This window comes from Lagenorhynchus albirostris, chromosome 9 (assembly GCF_949774975.1).
Source record: "Lagenorhynchus albirostris chromosome 9, mLagAlb1.1, whole genome shotgun sequence".
NCBI lineage: Eukaryota > Metazoa > Chordata > Mammalia > Artiodactyla > Delphinidae > Lagenorhynchus > Lagenorhynchus albirostris.
In genome coordinates this window covers 38,319,465-38,338,501 of record NC_083103.1, presented here as the reverse complement: position 1 = coordinate 38,338,501, position 19,037 = coordinate 38,319,465, and the positions used below count along the sequence as shown (strand labels likewise).

The following is a 19,037-nucleotide window of genomic DNA, read 5'->3' as shown; positions in this document are numbered from 1 at the left end:
GAAAGGTCATGCCTTCACAGCCCTTCAGGAGAGACTGTCCTGGCCCCTCCCTGTGAGCTCTTTGGGAGGGAGGCCTGGCTCTATGCCCCTCTTTGCCCCCTCTTCACCTGGCAGAGAAGGGGAACTTGTACATGTTTACTGAATTCATTCAGAAGTGGGGAGAATGATTCCCAAGGTGCTAGGGACCATCTGACCCATGAAAACCAGGATGGAGGAAGCGCGGATTTAAATCACACATAAGGAGGACAGCCACAGAAGAATCCTATTTGTTTAAGCTTATGGAGGAGGGACCCCGCCTGGAGAGGGAACAGGAAGAACCACCCTGAGTCTAGCGCAGTGTTGTGTGGGCTCTCAGTACATACTTGGGGCATGAATGGAGATGTCAAGTCATCTCCAGCCTGGGAAAGTGCTAAGCTGACCTCTGCACCAAGCAAGACCGAAAACTTTTCGAGGACAGCCACCAACCCAGGGCTCAAGGAGATCATTTTGATCCCACTGCAGGCAACTCTTCAGCCTTCCCCCTCTCTCATTTCTCATTACCTGTTCTCCCTGAGAAGGATGTCAGGGCATGGTGATGGTGATGGGTGGGGAGCAGGGGAGGCTGAGGGCCCCAACTTTGAGAACCAGCCCCTGGAAGCTGCTACTAACCCGTTCCCCAATCTGGGTCTGGTCTCCATGGGGCAGGATGTCGATGTCTGGCTGCAGGGAGCAGGCTTCGATGACCATCTTGTACCTGCAGTGGGGTGGGTGGGGACACAGCTGATCAGCCTGGCCAGAGGTGGGCCTGGGCATTTGCAGAGGGTCATTACCTTCCAGGCAGACATGCCCAGGAGGAGCAATGGCTTTAATGGGCCTCCTGATGGGTGTAAGCAAACACCCCGTGAGCTTGAAAAGAGCTGAGGGCAGCACCTGACACCATCATGAAGAAAGTTAAATATTTGAAAGATGAAATTGAATGGGAGCAGATAGCCACATAAGTGACAAGAGAGGGCCTGGGGCCCCTGTGCAGTGGGAAAAGCGGTAGCCAGAGCCCATGCTTGGAGCACTGCCAGGGAAAAATCACTGCTGGTTTGCTTAGGCAGTAAATGATGATGGCTGGTCAAATATTCGCCCAGCCTGCTCCCCTCACACTTCCCTGGTCAGCTCTCAGCCCGGGCAGGTGCCAGCCAGAGTGCATGGAGGCATCACAGTGTCTTGGTGACATGTACTTGGGTGTCAGGAAGACTTGGATTTGAAACCCATTTCTGTCACTTACTGGCTGGGTGGCCTTGGGAAAGTTACCTAACCTTCCTGAGTCTTGGTTTCCTCATCTATAAAATGGGGATAATAATAGTACCTGCCTACTGGGATTGATGTGAGCATTACAGCAAGTCATGCATAGCAAGAGCACCTGGAAAGAGCTCCATGATGTTAGCAGTCATTAGCACTGGAGGGATCTGTGTACAAGCTGCGGAGCTGGGGGTAGGGAAGCACGAGAACGGAGACCCACGGAGGGCTGGGCGAGCCTTTTCACCAACCTCAAGAGAAGGCACCAGGGTTCCTGCACCTCCCTCCCCTCCTGCCTTCTCAACCACGGGAGCTGGACTGCCCTGATGCCCAGCACATCTGGATCATTTCCAGATGGACCATATGGAACAGGCTGGAATCCAGATAAGGGGGCTGGAGAGCAGGATGGCTGGGTGAGGAAGATCGATGGAGGAGCAGGCAGCCGGCTGGGCTTGGGGGCTGGGGCAGTGGCTCATGCATGACCAATTGCTCCCCCCCCCCCCCAGCTTGCCCCCCAACCCACCTCCTCGAGGCTTTTACCGTTGTTTGTTGAAGGGACTCTCAAAGGTGATGTTCTCCTCCACGGTGGCATTTAGCAGCCATGGTTTCTGAGAAGCATAGGCCACGGGGCCTCTCTTCCTGGAAAAAGCGGGGCAGGAGTAGGGAGGTATTCTCAGGGGGTCATTGTCAGAGGTGGTTGTCAAGCTGATGGCTTAAACTGGGGCAAGGGGGTGGGGGCAGCACTAAGATGAGGAGGTGCAGTTGGCAGAAATCTGCTTTGAGTGGCTCCTGGTGGCCTCTCGTTCCCCAAGGGCCCGAGGCAGGCTTGGGTGCTGGGTCTTAGCTGGCTGGCGGATAAGGGACCTCAACCCCTCCCTGCTCTCCACCCCTCCCTATCCCACCCCTTCAGTCTGTTGCCCTTCCTAAGTCTCTACCCAGAGCCTGGAAAGACCCCAAAGTGTGACCAAACTAAGTAAATACTTGAACCCTGATTTCCTCCTTCCTCGAGTAGCCCTCAAACCACTCGACTTTGATGTTAGCAGGTAACACTCCAAATGGAACCTTTTAAAAATGAACCCACATTTAGTGTGATGTGGTTTCTGAAGACAAAAAAAAAAAAAAAAAGGAAAGAAAGAAAAGGAAAAGATGACCACCAGACAAAACTGATCTGGTGTGAAGCGAGCGGCTTGACGCACGGAAGCAGCGGCGGCCTCCGAACCACCGCATGGAGCACAGCGCCCTCCCTGGCCTCCTCTGCAGCTGGGCTGGACCTGGGGGGCTGCCTTCCAGAGCTCTGTGGCTCCCTTGGCCTGAGACCCCCTCTGAGGAGGTCTGCCCTGGAGGGCGATGCTCTCGGGACACAGTACCTGATATCCGAGTCGGTTGCCGTCTCCCGCTCTGGGCTGCAGCAGGGGAGGAAAGACGTACCTTCAGGGTTCACCTGAGTAGACTGAGTTCTCCATAGACATTTTGAGCTCCCTCAAACCCAGCGTGAGTGCCTTTATAATCCCTGAGATCAAGACTGCAGCCACAAAAGCCACACGCCACCCAGGGGAAGCCTCCGCTGCCTGAATACACGCGGCGTGTGTGAGGAAGGCCTCAGGGGACCTGGTTAAGTTACGAGGGACAGTGGGGGGAAGGCACCACTGGTGTAGGCTCATGGGGGGGGGGATGCTTCCCACGTCAGAGGAGCAAGAGGCCCAACATGTGGCTTCTGCAGACCCAGCCTCTGCATTAGGGCGCGGACGCACTGGCCGAGGTCTCGGGCTGACACGGCTGCACAAATATCTGGGGCAGGAAGTGCGCTTTGACCGTAGCCAGGCGAGGCTGGGCAGGCCACCATGGGTGCCTGCAGTCTGGGGATGGCAACCTACAGCCGATGGAGCTCAGTGTGGCACCTCGAGAGCTGAGAAGGGCTCCAGGTGTGATTTGCAGCCCCAGGTCCCTGTCAGAAGACAACCGTGGAGCCTGGGGGATCTGCCGACAGGGACGTGGTCAGCTGTGGTGCCCACGTAGCCTGGACAGACCCCAACTGCTCCAGTGTCAAATACTCCGTCCCGTTGTGCTCATCCATGCGTTCATACTTGTCACATACCATGAGGCCTGATTTTTGGCTCAAGAACTGTGGTCACTATGGCTAGAGAGTCTGGGCTGTCATCATGCCCTGGCACTTGGCGGCAGATGGGAGAAAGGGCAGAGAAAGTATGGGGAAGTGAAACTTCTGTGGTGTTGGAGAGTGAAGGCCAGAAGCTTAAACGGATTTCCAAGGTCAAGTCAACCTCCCACTCCTGACTTCCCACCACCTCCAGTGTGTCTCGATTGTCTTGGAAGAGGTGTGGTTAGGCAGGGTTTTGAAGGTCTTAGAGCCACGTCAATCTATTTCACTTGGATGTCTTAGACGACCAGAACATAAAGCACATTGAACATAAAGCAACACGACTGAATTTTCTGTCTGCCTAGGGGATACCCACCTCCGCTTTTTATAGCTTTGTTTCTCAACTTTTCTTTCTTTCTTTTTTTTTTAAATTTATTTTTTATTTTTTTATCTTTGGCCGCTCTGTGCAGCATGCGGGATCTTAGTTCCCCGACCAGGGATCTAACCCATGACCCCTGCACTGGGAGCACGAAGTCCTAACTGCTCGACCGCCAAGGAATTCTCCAAGCCCCTTCCCTTTATTGGAACCCACTTCCAACCGAGCTCCAAGGCTGTACCTGGGGTCCTCTCCCGTCTCGCTGTCAGGAAGGCTGCTGGGGCACAAATGGGAAAAAACAATACCAGTTACTTCTCACTTCACTGCCTTCCTCTCCATCACACTGTGTCTTTGGGGAGAAGCAACCCCACAATCCCCACCCCTCTGACCCATCCCCAGTGCCCCCAAGTGGCTTCCATGGGGGCAGAAACTGTTCTTCTCAATCTCTGTCCCTCCTGCAGCAACTGGATGGGCCCCCTCCAAACAGCAAGGGCTTCATTAGTACTCCTGACACAACTCCAAGCAGCAGTGAAGCTGGGTTGGCATCAAGACTGGCTTATAGTTGGGAAAACTAAAGCTCAGGGAGGGAAAATGACTTTCCCAAGGTCATAATCATTTCGTACAGCGTTTTCCAACTGTGGATTGGGACCCGAAAATTGGGTCTGAAACAAGTAAACTGCAACTGCACTTAAAAAGAAAAGAAAAAGAAAATACCAATGTGCATTGCATGTGATCAAGATGTGTACTTTTTGTGTGAATTTTTTTTCTCTTACCTATCAATGCATAAATGTAGTGGACTGTGATGTAAAATCTGTTTCATACTGTGGATTACAGTAAAAATTTTTTTGAAAAACACTGAGTGAGGGGCTTCCCTGGTGGCACAGTGGTTGAGAGTCTGCCTGCTGATGCAGGGGACACGGGTTCGTGCCCTGGTCCAGGAGGATCCCACATGCCACGGAACGGCTGGGCCCGTGAGCCATGGCTGCCGAGCCTGCGCGTCCGGAGCCTGTGCTCCGCGACAGGAGAGGCCACAGCAGTGAGAAGCCCGCGTACCGCAAAAAACAAAACAAAACAAAACAAACAAAACAAAAAACACTGAGTGAGGTGACCTGAATTTTGGTGCCAACTTTGTCAGTGCTCTTTCTCCTGCCCCAGGCCACCTTTCAACCTTCCAGAAGCAACCTTCTGCCAATGAAGTATGTACTTCTGACATGCACATTTGGGGAAAATCAATCTGTTCTGTCTTCATGCAGATCTTACTTTAATAATAGTAAAACCAGCTAACATTTATTGAACTTTTATAAGCACTTGTGATAAGCACTGCAATAGTATTATCTATTTTAAAGCTCAAAAAAACCATATGAAGGAGGTCCGCACTTCATAGACAAGGAAAGTGAGACTTAGAGAGGCTAAGTAACTTGCCCAAAGTCACACAGCCAGCAAATAGCAAAGAAAATAGATTTGTCTAACTCCAAAGCTTCATGCTCTTAATGACTATGCTGCATTGCTTCACTGTGATTACCCAGGCCATACCTCTGATAAATTTCTTGCCAGGAAAACAGGATGGACAAAAACAGGGATGGAAAGAAGCCTGATGAAATTCTCTTTTGTCCTCTGCTGAGGAGCAGAAGAGAATGGACCCTGATGGATATATAATCACCAGTTCCCTATGATCCTATTCGCCAATCTTTATGGTTTCATTTCACTCCCTCAACTCCACCTAACCTCATGTTCCCTAACCATCAGATTGCTGTAGTTTATGGACAAGCTGGTCATGTGGGACAGATTAAAAAACCCAAGCTTACAAATTCCAACTCTGCGTCCACAGCCCAGATAAGCTCATCGCTGCAGTCTTCTGCCTTGACTGCTTCCAGAGTTGCAAAGGCTGTTACTTTTCTGGAGGGAAGCACATCTGTGGCCTCCCTGAGGACCCCAGCACACACTGAACTCCCTCGGCTCTAACTCAGTTTGCAGCATTATCTGGGCTGTTCATTTAGTCCTTATAATGGACTACCTTCTTCTCTAATCAGCTCCTGTGTAAGTCTTTTATCCCCAGCGGGATTTTAAGGCAGGAAGAGCATCTTTTTCAGCTCCACAGTGCTTAGCACATGACAGGTCTGTAATAAATGGAGGTTGGTAACAGACATCTTTAATCGTTTGGGAGGAAGGAAGGGAGGGGGGCTAGCACTCAATGCGGGCCATCCTCATGCCAGGCACTGTGTGAAGTTGTTTGTATTCATCACTTCATCCTCACAACAACTCTGTAAAAAGATGTTAGTATCCCCATCTTACAGATGGAAACACTGAGGCTTAGAGTTTGCCTGATGTGCCCAATGGTACAGAGCTAGAAAGAGGGGAAGCTGGGATGTGAATCCAGGTTCCTCTTCTCCTCTTTCCAGTGTAGTTCCAGCCTTCCTAGAATGAGTCTCCTCATTGTGTGTGTATGTCTTAATCTGAAAAGTAAAAAATGGTATATGTGGCACACACTTCCTCTCATTGATTGCTGGGCTCTTAAATGATTGTTCCTCTTCTGCCTGCACTTTTGGGACCAAGCAGTGAGCTAAGAAGATGATCTCTCCTTTTCTCTGACCCACCTCCTTCCCTGCAGCCAGCTGTGAGCTGGGTGCCTGTGTGCATGGCAACCCGAATCACTGCACAGAGCCTGCCCTCAAAGGGTTCACGGTCTGGCAGAGCAAATCAGACAGGTACAGATGTCAGAAAGTTATAAGGGCCAAAAGAAAAGTAGTAGCAAGAAAGTCCTATAGAAATTTGAAGGAAAAGTACACACAAACACATACGCAAATATGCAGAGAAAAGACTGGAAACTTCTGGGTGGCGGGATATTAGGTGGTTTTTAATCTTCTTTATACTTGCGTATCTTTTCTCATTTAATGTACATTCTTTTAGAGTCAGAGAAAAATGTACTTTTTACAAGTAGTTTGGAGGAGGAAGAAATCTGAGAAAGTGAGGAAGGGCTCATAGAAGTTACAGGTGAACGGAACCATGAAGCGGGAAGGATGGAGACAGCGGAGGTGGAGGGAGGGAATTCTAGGCTAGAGGAGGAGTCTGCATGAGTGCAGAGAGTGTGCGAAGTGGAAGGAACATGGGCTCTAAAGTTTGTATCCGATGGGCTTCTCTACTCACTGGTTGTGAAATCTTAGGCAAGTCCCTTTCCTTAGGGGAGCCTGTTTCCTTATCTATAAAATTGGGGTAATGGTAGGAACCTCACCATAACTCTGGGAGAATGTATTACCAACATAGCTCATAGCTGGTTGGAGGGAAGGACCTGGGTGGGGTTCGAGAATGAGGGATGGGGTGGGCGGGAGATCATCCTTTCAGCTCGGTGCTTGGTTTCAAAGGCACAGGCAGAGGAGGAGTCCAATGGCCCCAACATTCATTTAAGACCCCAACAATAAATAAAAAGGAAAGCAGTGGAAATTGAGGTTGGAAGGGGAAGTTAGGACTTATGGGTCTCCATGGTCCATTCATCCTGCCCCAGAGGGGCTTGTTGCTGCCCTGAAATGTTACCTTTCACGCACAGTGCCCTTTCTGATTGATGTTGCTGGGTCCTAATGCCAAATCTCTGAGGGAGGAAAGGGTTTTTCTTATAGTTCAGATGAGGAAAAACTAAGATGCAGAGAGGTGAAGTAACCTGCCCAAGGTCACACAGCTATCGAGTGGCAGAGTCAGGACCACAACCAGAGACTATCTAGTTCCCAAGTCGGGCTCATCATGTCCACATGGTGCCCCTGCTGTCTGCTCACCGTCTCACCACACCTGCCTCCTGCAGGAAACCTGGGGTGCCCTTGAGCCCCTGACCCAACTCCCCAAAGGCTCCAACGAACTGTATGAACAGATGGGATCACAGAGTCGTCCTGAGACAAGCCTATTTTTCACCCTGGGGAATCGGGGGTCTCAGGAGGCAGCCTTCACACCAAAAGGCAACAATGTCCTGAGGCAGGCTCAGAACAAGTAGGGCCCGGGGCGCACACCTCTGTGGGTGGCAGGGGCAGCAGGGAGCTCCAGAGAGGCCAGTTTGCAGTTCCTCGTGGGGAGGTACCTCAACACTTTCCTCGGATCCCTGCTTCCTGCTGTCTCCCCAGGGCTGTTTAAAATCAATCTACTGTGGACATTAATGGCCCTATTTTTTATTTCCAGGGAAAGAATTTCACTTGAAGATATCTGCTAATTTTGAGTGTTTACCAGAATGTTTTCCTCTAAAAGATTAAGGAGAGGGTTTGCAAATTCCCAGGTTAACAGTGAATCGAAGCAGAGAGCCAGGCAGGCGCAGGTGACTATCAGTAAAGTGAATATTTGGGAGCCGCACGAGACCTGGGTTCTCCCAGAGACATGGAGCCGGGCAACAACCGATGTGCAGGACCCACTCAAGGCTGCCTCAGTAACTCTGCAGCCTAGAATGTAGGGCCTCACCCCTGAAGCCCCCATGCGCATCCCAGGTCTCTGTCCACCCAGGACTGGTGAGCCCCCTGAGGGCAGGGGCCAGGTCTTCTCCTTTGTAGCTTACACAGAGTGGTTCACAAAATACACATCCTGTGGGGGGGGCACCTGGGGCATGGCATGGAGTAGCCCTCCAGTCCCATCTCCAAGGAGCTCAGGGTCATGAGGGAGACATGCCCCAGCATACGGTGTGAGGCATGCACGAATAGGATTTGCACATTCCAAATGCTGGTGGAGAAGCTGGGTGGTGGAGGTCTGGGTGAGGGAAACAGCTTGGGCAAACGCATGTGGGAAGGAGAGAGAGGTAAAGGCGCATTAATTGCAGCCTCCTAAAGGTCATAAGTTGTTCCTGGTTCATTCATTTAGCAAATGCATTCATTTAGCAAAGGCGCTGTGGATACAGAGAGACAAACAAGATATGATCTTTATCCCCAGGGAGCTCACTACAGTCTCTCCTGGAGACAGGCTGGAGTATAATTAAAGAGCAATAGGGGAATTTTGTTCCTGGAATAGAAGTACATCGTCAAAGAATAATATTTATAATAATATTTATAGGGCATTTGCTACATGCCAGGTTAAACCTCACATTAACTCCACGGGTAATAAGGGAAAACTGGTACAGAAGGGTCACAGAATTCCCCAAAGCACAGAGTCCAGATTTGAACCCAGACAGCCTGCCTCCAGAACGTTTGCTCCTATCTGCTCAGCAGTACTGCTCATTTTCTTCAAGGAAGGAATAAATGAATGGTTGTACACACAAAGCAATCTCCCCAGAGCATTCTCTGCTGTGACCCTCCTCATCCCCCAAATCCCTGCCCTGTACCTCCTGGAACTCTTTCTGGCTGCCTGGTCACCAGGTCTTGGCCCTGGTATGGATGAAAAACACCGGAGCGGCTTGGCATCGCCCCTGCCTCTGGCTGCAGACAGGCAGGCCCCGGGAGGGGCTGCTGGGTCAAATGCTATTTTGCTCTTGGCTCACTTGGCAAGCGCATCGTTGCCCTGCAGCCCTGCAGCCCAGGGTCTGAGGCATGGAGCTCCTGCAAGTAACGGAGGGGGGCCCTCAACACACAGTCCCCACACTGAACTCATTGCCCAGGGTAGGTGGGCCAGGCAGAGCTGTGTACGTATCCAGGATTTTGAGAGACAAACAGCAGATGAAGCCAGCTGAGCCAGGTATGACCAGCCTCCTTCTCCCATCCGCTGTAATGAACTCCTGACTGATCTCCCTTCCTGCAGTCTCTCTCTCCCCGATCCCTCATCCTGTAACACCAGCACGTTTCTCCTACAGCCTTCAGGCTAAATCTTGTTTCCCAGGCCAGGTATACAGGGTGTCTGACCTCAGCCCAGCCCACTTCTTTCTTTCTTTCTTTTTTTTGGCAGTACGCGGGCCTCTCACTGCTGTGGCCTCCCCTACTGCGGAGCGCAGGCTCCGGACGCGCAGGCCCAGCGGCCATGGCTCACGGGCCCAGCCGCTCCGCGGCATGCGGGATCCTCCCGGACCGGGGCACGGACCCGTGTCCCCTGCATCGGCAGGCGGACTCTCAAGCCCTGCGCCACCAGGGAAGCCCCCAGCCCACTTCTTTAGTCCTGTCCTTCACCGGCGTCCCTGACACCCACCGCTCTGGCACCAGAACCACACCCTCTTACATGATCACACCTTTGCCCACGCTGACACCCTTGCCTGGAACACCTTCCTCTCCCACCCCGGCCTCTTCCATCTGATGAAACCACGCTCATCCTTCAAGGCTCAGATACCATGTCCACGTGAGCCTTCTCTCCTTGACCACAGAGTTCACTGCTCCTCTGCGCTCGATGGTGGCACTGATCTCTGTTCTCCTCCCTTGGAAGCAGCGGCCACGTCTTCGCCATCTTTGCATCCCTATCGCTGTGCTCGGGGTCTGGCACACAGCAGGTGCTCAGTGAATACGGGGTGAGCGAAGACATCAATGCAGAGAAGCCAGAGCATGAGCTGAGTCATGAACAAATTCTCACAACGCCCCGGGGTTGGCTGCAGGCTACCCTGAGGCACTCGCTATGCTTGGGAGGGAAGCTGTGCTGTGGAGGGGGGCAAAGTGGATCCTGGAGCAAAAAGATCCTTTCACCATCACCCCTCGCTGAGCCCGGAACAGAGCCAGGATGTGGGGCCCCACCTGCCGGTCGAGGAGAGTGAGTGTCAACGCAGACAGAGCTGTGAGCTGCGCTGCGACGGTTCTGCTGAGGCGGGGCGGCGGGGTATCACAGCCATCGAGGCTGCTGGCCTTCAGAGTGGTCAGGCTAGCTATTTCTTTGTGTTGCTCTCCAGCCCCTGCTCTCTCAGCACACAGTGGAAAGCCCATGCACTTGAGCACTTAGGGACACATCCCACTTCTGCCATTTAAGGGCTGGGTGGCCTTGGGCAACTTGCTTCCCCTCAGTTTCCTCATCTGTTAAATGGGGATAATGATAGTGCCTACTTCACAGAGTTTGGTGAAGACTGACCGAGACAATGAAGTAAATAAAGTGCCTTACACAGTATCTGGCACACAAGAGGCGCTCCAGCACCCTGGAGAGGCCCCTGTACCCGCTGGGGCTGGGGCAGAGGTTTCCTAAGAAAGAAGAGGCAGCAGTCAGACCCTGAGGGTTGGCACACCTTGGAGAGGAGGTTGGGGCTGAGGCTGAGCTGCCTCTGTAGAGGCCAGAGAGGTGCTGACACTGGTGTGACGGCACCTGAGGTTGAAGGGGGTGGGGAGGAGATGAAGGACGCGGGGCAAAGGGGACACGCTCAGAGGGGGTCTGATTCAGGCTGAGTGGGACACAGACAGGGGAATCTAGGGGCAGCCCCAGTCTCTGGGCTCTGTAATCTCATCTAGGAAAGGCCTGCCCTGAGAGAGGGCCTGGATCCAGTTTGCCCTCCACATGGAATTTGGAGAATAATCCCTGGAACTAGGACCCAAGGGACCCCAGCCCAAGGCAGTGGCCAGGCTTGAGGGAAAGAGCCCAGGCTTGGGACCCTGGTCTGCATGCTGACCGGTAAGTCACCCAGCCTCTCTGTCCTCAGTTCTTACTTCTGTGAAATGGGGCGATAACACCCAGCGGGAAGCTTCAGTGAGATCGTGCTTGCAGTGCACTTAGCAAAGGGCCTGCCCGTAGCAGGTGCCCAATAAATGGTCAGTTGCTTTCTTCAGCTCACAGTTCACTGGGGGCTCCTGTCTTCCCATCACAGACACACACAGGCAGTCAACGGACAAGGGCTCCTCCCTCCAAAGCCCTGAGGGGCAGTTGGTACAAGGGCCTGGCAACGCAATGCTTGGACCTTTCCTGTCAGGCTGTGTTGAGAGACACCCGAATAAGATAGGGAATGGATGCAGAGACCGTCTGTCCCAGACATACCACATCCCCAGTGGAATCAAGGTTCCAGAGACTAAGGTCATGGGAAACCCAAGGGGCTTGTTTGCCAACCCACAGCCCCGTTGAGGACGGAAACTTGCCAGATGTGCTGGGTGCACCATTCAGGGACATTTTGGAAAAACAGGTGTTCAGACACTGGTCCCAAGGTCTTTCTCTCTGCTCAGTCTGCACTCAAGCTTATGAAAAAACCTGACATCTTGCCTCTGGCTGTGACTTTCATTCCTGAAACCTCAGTCGGATCCCTCTTTCTCTTGGATTCTTGGATACTGGGGACGGGGAGGGGTTGGGGATGAGTGCCGGTAGGCTCCAAGCCACGCTGTGTGATGACTGCAGTAGCCATGTTCTGTCCAGGTTTCTGAACACCTTTTCCACCCTCTTCATTTCTTGGCTCTTCTTTTCTGGCTTTTAAAAAAGCCTTTATTTTATTTGTATCTTTAATCAACTAGTTTCAAGTGCTTTTTGGAAGTGGGTATAAATAATAGATTCATGACTGACTCAGTCTAGGGTTCCGGCTCTTTAATTAGGATAGTGATCTTTGCCCAGAAACCTACATTTGTCTGGTTTATCTCTGGCTCCTTGAAATACCCACTGAATGGTCTGTATCAACTTTGCTGATGACCAAGCCAGAAACCAATGTTTGTGTTACGGTCCCTTACACTGGGAGGCAGTGCGGCTGCGTGAACGCAGAATTTGGAGTCAAACAGAACTGCGTTCGAATTCCAGCTCTGCCACTTATTAGCTGGGTGAATGAGGGCAAAGAGTTTGGCCCTTCTCTACAACACGAGATCTGTTAACACTACTTACCTTGCTGGTTTTCATAAGGATTTTCATAAGGACATAGTGTGTGCAGAGGACATAGCAAAGTACCTGGCACATAGTGAGGGCTTAACAAATACTAATGATGGTAATGAGAATAACAATTCAGTGCTTTCATTGAGTACTCGCTGAACACACTCAGTAAATGCATGATGCATCCTCCACTGAGAAGGACGGTTGAAGAGAGGGCTTCCGCCTGCCCACTGTCTTTCCCCACTAACTGAGCCCAGAGGATGCATGTAGTACCTGTTCCAGAAGACGCCCCCCGAGACCTTCTGCATCTCCCCCAGGGTGGCTAGGAGGAGCGAGGACTTGCCGCAGCCCACCTGCCCCACGATCATGGTCAGCTGGCCTGCAGGGAGGGAGGGCGGCAGATGGGACTGGGGCCAGGAGGGAGTCTGAACAACCACCACCCGGAAAGACAGACAGACAGATATACCCAACCCTGTGGCCCCCATTTGCTTTCCTCCTACCTAGAATTCCCAGGGAGTCCTTTGAGCCTTTCCTTCTGGAAACCTACATCCTACCTCTGGCTCCCCAGGTCCTTCCTCCTTCCTACTGCTTATCCCCCTCGCCCCTTCCTAAGCACCTGCTTCTCCTTCCAGTGCTCTCAAGTGTGCCCAGCGCCTCCCAGTCCCAACAAAGGGCACCCTTTCCTTCCCACTTCCATGCTTTGCTCCTGCTGCCTCCCCTGCAGAATGTCCACGCTGCCTCATGGCTCGAGGCACCCTGCTCATTCTCAGAATCCCCGCCTCTTCCACTACGACTTCCCTGGCTACTGGGGATTGCTTTTCCTTTTGTGAAGCACCCATTCTGTCTGCAACAGATGGCTTGACATCAAGGTCCCGCTGTCTTGCCCTGTCCTTGCTGTTGCACTGCTGCCTAGCACATGGACTCCTCGGGGAAGTAGCCCACCCCCTCTCTAACCTTCATACCCTAGAGCACACACCAAGAGTGCACATAGAGCAGGTACTCAATCAATTCTGATTTTTCTTTTTCTCCCCATGTCACTCAGGGGAGTGTGGGAAGGGAGCACTTCAAACACGACTCCAAGGGGGACACCCCCAGACCATGATAGAGGGGTGAGCTGGGCCATACCTCGGGGGATGCAGATGGTGATGTTGGACAGTGTGGGGATTCCATCGGGGGTCCACGTGAAGAAGCCTCCAATGATCTTCATTGGCGGTACCCCAGCCCCGGAAGAGAACAGAAAGGCAGCTGGGGTCTCAGTGTGAATAGTCCGTCGCCTCCCCTCCCCCATGAAAGCCAGAAAACACCGATTCCAGTCCCCAGATCACTTCCAAGGCAGGGGAGTGGGGGAATGGCCTTCTCGTGCAGACCTCTCTACCTGAGGCACCCTCCCCAGAGGACTGCTACAGGTCCCCCCACTTGGTGGAGATGGAAGCACTGTCCCTGGTCTCAGGACTCCTATGGACTCTGCAGGCAGCCAGGTGACCTCCAGGGCAGAGGGCTCAGCACACAGGTCTCTGGCACTTCAGATTTAGTGTTTCCTCCTGGAGTTGGCGCTGGGTGGCGAGCGTCGGGCTGCGGGGTCTCAGACTCACCTGGACACAGCAGTTGTCAGCATCCCCATCTGCACTGGGGGTCAGGCTCTGCAGCGGGCCCATGATGCCCCGACAATCCTCCCAGGCTGGACGCTTGCGATTCACAACCTTGAGGGGCTGGGGATGGTTAGGAGGAGGTGAGGGCCCAGGGGCTGGGAGCTGTGCAGGGAAGGGAGCTCCCCCCCAGTGAGGACAGGCTGAGGCAGGACCAGCAGGGAACGAGCTGCATGCATTAAAGAAAAACACTGTGTGTGTGTGGGGGGGAGGTATGGCAAGGGGGCGCTGGACACTCACCACCGCCTGGTACTTGCTGGCCTGGCCCCGGGGCTCGGGCTCCCGGGGAGCACACTGCTCCTCTCGGATCTCTGCGCTGGACAGGAACTCGCTCAGCTTCTGCACGCTGCAGAGGAAGTGCAGACACCCCTCACCCTGCCCAGGGCAGAGGGGAGGGGAGAGGGAGGAGGGCGAGGCCTGAGAGAGCAGCTCTGAGAAGATGCCAGGTTCTAGGTGTGGCCCTCAAAAAGCCCACACTGGAGGGGACAGACAGGGGGCATCCCATGGGGGGCGATAGGTGTTACCAAGGTTGGTTAGGGTCTACTAGTCAGCTGGAGTAGGTTAGGGCGTGGATCAGGTGGGATTGGCTAGTTTTAGGGTTAGCGATGAAGTTGATTAGTCTTGAGTTATTAGACTGAAGGATGTTGGGCTTTATCAGTTACTTTTAGGTTAGTTAGGATTAGGATTGGCTATCAACCACAACTGATATTTTTTGATCACGTAATATACATGAAACACTGTTAAATACTTCATAAGCACATAATTTAGTCCCCATAATATAATTTGATCTTGCTGGGGGAGGTGTGGAAGAGGTATTATTCCCAACTCATGGAGGAAAAGGCTCCACCCCTGGGATTTCCTTATGGACTCAGAGGAGGTTCCGGAAGCTTCACTCTTTTGATTCATTCTCTCTTATCCCTGGGCAAGATGCCTGGGGAATCTTGAGAATTGTTCGTGTACCCCTCTCCCACCTTTTGCTTAAATGTCCAACAGCCTGGGGCCACCCCCACCCCTGTTTCTGTTCTGGGCATGACACCCCCTCCCCACAGCAGGAGCAGACAGCCAGCCTCGTCCGCTTCCCCCTCTGTCCTTGTTCCAACACACTTGGCGGGGGTTGTGGGGGAGGGGAGGAGCTGGCCTTGGGGTCAACCTTCAGGCTGTGTCCTGTTCCCACTTTCAGCCCAGAGTCTGGTCTCCCTCTTTAAAAAGGGCTTAGCGGGCTTCCCTGGTGGCACACTGGTTGGAAGTCCGCCTGCCGATTCAGGGGGCGCAGGTTCGTGCCCTGGTCCGGGAGGATCCCGCATGCCACGGAGCGGCTGGGCCCGTGAGCCATGGCCGCTGAGCCTGCGCGTCCGGAGCCTGTGCTCCGCAATGGGAGAGGTCACAGCAGTGAGAGGCCCGCATACCGCAAATAAATAAATAAATAAACAAAAAGGCCTTAGCTATCCTGATGATGGTGACATGAGAACGGTTTACATAGAAATACTTCTGACTCAGGCAAGGGATTTCCCATAGGTGTAGCATCCTTGAATCTGTGGGTTCTACACAGAATCACAGGCTGGGGTGTGGGTGGGGGAGGAGGGCTGATCATTAGAAGTCACAATGCCATGGCCAACAAAAGTGAGTCAGCATAGCCGACCCTGGAAACGGGAGCTAATCCCTTTCTAGCCGGCTACTCCCTAGTCAGATACTCCTATGACCACAGTTCTACTGCGTTATGACCCCTTCCATCCTTGACCCTCCTTCCATCAGCTACTTCATTCCAACAGCTACCCCTCCCTGCCAGCTGCCTCGGACTTGCCAGGGTCCCCGAGACAGGGGTGTCACTTCCCTCAAGGCTGGAGGGGCTTGGGAACAGAGGACATTTGTTACTGTCTGGTCCCATTGGTGATGAGAAAGGACACAGCCAGCTCTCCCCAGTGGCATGACTGGCCCTTGCTTTCAAGGAGCTGTTTCAAAGGCCTAAGGAGATCTTCGCACTCCAGCTGTGGCATTCTCCAGCCAGAGCCTCAGCCTTCTACCTTCAGGCTTTCACTCCCAAGAAGGCAATGCCTCTGGGAGAGGGGCAGAGTCACCACTGGGCTCTAGAGCCCAGAGGTGGGGCCTCCCAGCGTGCGAGCCAACTGGGGACAGGGTGTACAGGCACCTGGAGGGAGCTGCTCCACTGAGCGGGGCTGTGAAGGCGCTGAGACCCGTGGAGAGAACAGGGGATGTTCAGCTTGGGGAAGACCAAGATTTTGGGGATACCTTCTTAAATCTGAGGGGTTGTCACGTGCGGGAGGGATGGCGCTCATTCTGTGGGGCCCCGGAAGGCAGAACTAGGACCAATGGTTAGAACTGATGAGGTTATACCAAATTTGGCTCAATGTTGAATTTTCCTTTTTATGGAGTTCTCTCGGAGGTGACACTCTCCTTGCAGGATGTAAGCACGTTGGCTAGTCCTTCTCAGGGACTAGAGGGAGGGAAGCTACACATGGCCCATGTCCCTCTGACCAACCACAACCAGCTTCAGTGAAGCCCAGATCAACGGGCAGGCATGTCCTGGGACCAAACAGCTGTGGTTGTAGCAGTGACCAGAGTGAGCCCTGGGGCTGACACATGAGCGGCCTGACCACTGCCCTTGCTGGACCCTCCTCTCACCTGACCAGAGCTTTGACTGTGGACCGGACCACACTGGACAGCAGGAACAGTGGCGTCACCAGGATGTGGAAGAGGGAGAGGGAGGCAAAGGCTACCGAAGGGGAGAAGTCGGCCTCTTTGAAGAAGCTGACGTGGCCCACGAAGGTCTGCGGACAGAGGCACACATGCGACAGAGCAGAGCGTGACTCAGAGTGTGGGCCCCTCCCGCACTGGCAGCCCTCAGCCCTGGGAAGGAAATGAGAGGCGGGAAGCAGGGGACCTAGGGGACCTTTGGGTTGGAGACACCACCATCCTCACAGCCATCTCATGGAACCGTCCCTCCCTGCCCTGCCTCCTTCATTCCAGGAATGACCAGGGAGGAGCCCTCAGGGTAGGTCAGCTCTGCCCTCTCAGACTGTAGTCCTCAGTCGGAAACGTAAACACGATCATCACAAAACCACCTCTTCGCCTGCCGCCTGCCCCCCAGCCTCCGGGTACCTGGCTCGGCTCCGTGGTCTCTGCTACCCAGAGTTCCCCAGGGAACCAGGACAGGAACCAAGTCAGTAAGTCACGTTGAAAGTGAATTCCCAAGTGTGACTGACAGGCTGTGAGCTCGCCACAGTTCAGGGACGCCGGCCCCGGGGGAAAGTCACAGCAGCCAGGGATGGGAGCCCCGGGTGAGGGGCTGTGGGCGTGGGGCCTTTCTGAGGGGCGTGCTGCCGGCCCCCACTGTTCAGCTCCTACTCAGCTTTGGTCAAAATTGCTTTAGAAAACCACCATTGTCATATTTAATGGCATGGAGAATTCTTCGTGTCATATTCTTAAATTTTAAAAAGCAGTTTACAAACCTGCATAGGAAGCACAATCCTAATTTTGTAAAAATGCCGTATTCTGTGAATCAAAAACAGACTGGAGAAAAACACATTAACTTTGTTGCCAGTGGGATTATGGGTGATTTAAGTTCTCTTTGCCCTTTCCCTTCTGTATTTCCCAAAATTTCTACAAAAACATTGTAGAAATTTTTACTTTTATAATGAAGAAGTTTCACTTTTATAATGAAGAGGTTTGATAGTTGTTGTTTTTTTTTCTTTTAAAGAAAGTTTAATTGCCCTAGAGACTAAGCGTCAGGTCTTCCAGGCCAGGGGTTGGAGGTCCTGTCTGCCTGGAGTGGGGCAGTGGAGGAGGGACTGGCTGCATATATAGACTCTCCACCCAGCACCCTATTCTCAGTCCTGCTGCTGAGCCCATCTTCCGAAGCCCCTGTGCAGAAAGGCCAAACCCTGGGCGCCTCTCACGCCAGACAGCCTTCCCCACCCCGCCCAACCAACTCTCACCGGGAGACGAAGAAAGGATCCACTTACGATGAGGACGGCTGCGATGGGGATGGCCGTGTTCATGAAAACTGCGGAGGAAGCACAGCGGGAGTTTAGTGGGAGGAAGGAGACGGCTGGAAGTGAAGCTGCCCAGGTTGGTGTGAAGGCAGGGCAGCCTCTGGGGTCCTTTCCCCAGCCTGCGGGGTGGAGCTGGGCAGAACTCTAGCTCTGTGGCACCTCCAGCTCCTAACGTGTGTCCCTCAGGACGTTTATCTCCATCACTGACACTTAAGCCTTTAAATAAAGGTTGAAATGCTCTTACTCTGCTCCATGTGGACAGTGTGAAGAAAGCCCTGTGAGAAAGTGGCAGGGGAAGGGATTGGAGAGCTGGCGGACTGTGGTCAACCACGAGGTCAGCAGCACGTGTTTCTGGGGGCACCAAGTTGCTACTCCTTCCTCTACATCTGGTCCTTGAATCCCAGGCTCACTCTGAGGCTGAGAGGCTTCCCAGTCTCCCATGGCTCTTAGGAAGGATTTCAAACTCATTCACACTGAGGTATTAGTGACTGAGGACAGCTGGAAGCAGGGTCTGCCTTAGCTCTAAGGCTGACAGCCCACGCCCAGGTGGGACAGTTGGTTTGCTGCAACAGAGGCCCTCTCCTTATTCTGTTTATGGTGTGGCCCTCAGGCTCTTCATAGGGACCCCAAAGAGCAAAGAGATCTGGACTTAAAGTCAGAGAAGGGCGGAGTCCCCATTATTTCTAAGCTGTGTAATCTTGGGCTGATCGTTCACCTTCTCTGAGCCTCAGTTTCTTCACCTGATTTTTGCAAACTTGTACTTACTTGTTCACATGCTCTGGCTCTCTCCAAGGTGAGAGCAGGTAATGCAGGGAACAGGGCCTCTGTGATGCCTCAGTGCTACCTGAGTATTATACCTCATGGGCTGCTAGCTTAGCCCTGCTCCTCTGGTCCAAGCTGTGAGATGCCGAGAGTGCCCTGACCCCAGGCCAGAACTTCCAGAGAGAGTAGCCCTCCTGGAGTAAGAGACGCCCATCTAGCTGCCACCTTCCCACCTCCGCCTCCTTCCT

General features: G+C 53.1%; 1 protein-coding gene across 9 annotated transcripts in view; it reads right to left on the bottom strand.

The window, feature by feature from the left end:
• ABCC8 (ATP binding cassette subfamily C member 8) overlaps positions 1-19,037 on the bottom strand; it is a 76,259-nt gene that overhangs the window by 18,183 nt on the left and 39,039 nt on the right. For 5 of the 9 annotated variants that reach the window (XM_060159577.1, XM_060159579.1, XM_060159583.1 and 2 more), the window contains 10 exons: positions 17,998-18,038; positions 16,658-16,803; positions 14,258-14,363; positions 13,964-14,080; positions 13,497-13,572; positions 12,645-12,750; positions 3,979-4,014; positions 2,634-2,669; positions 1,807-1,905; positions 649-733 (listed from right to left, as the gene is read on the bottom strand). In XM_060159577.1, the coding sequence (XP_060015560.1) occupies positions 649-733; positions 1,807-1,905; positions 2,634-2,669; positions 3,979-4,014; positions 12,645-12,750; positions 13,497-13,572; positions 13,964-14,080; positions 14,258-14,363; positions 16,658-16,803; positions 17,998-18,038 (848 nt within the window). The remainder of the gene's footprint in view (positions 1-648; positions 734-1,806; positions 1,906-2,633; positions 2,670-3,978; positions 4,015-12,644; positions 12,751-13,496; positions 13,573-13,963; positions 14,081-14,257; positions 14,364-16,657; positions 16,804-17,997; positions 18,039-19,037) is intronic. The other 4 variants (XM_060159578.1, XM_060159580.1, XM_060159581.1 and 1 more) reach the window with 3 other exon arrangements.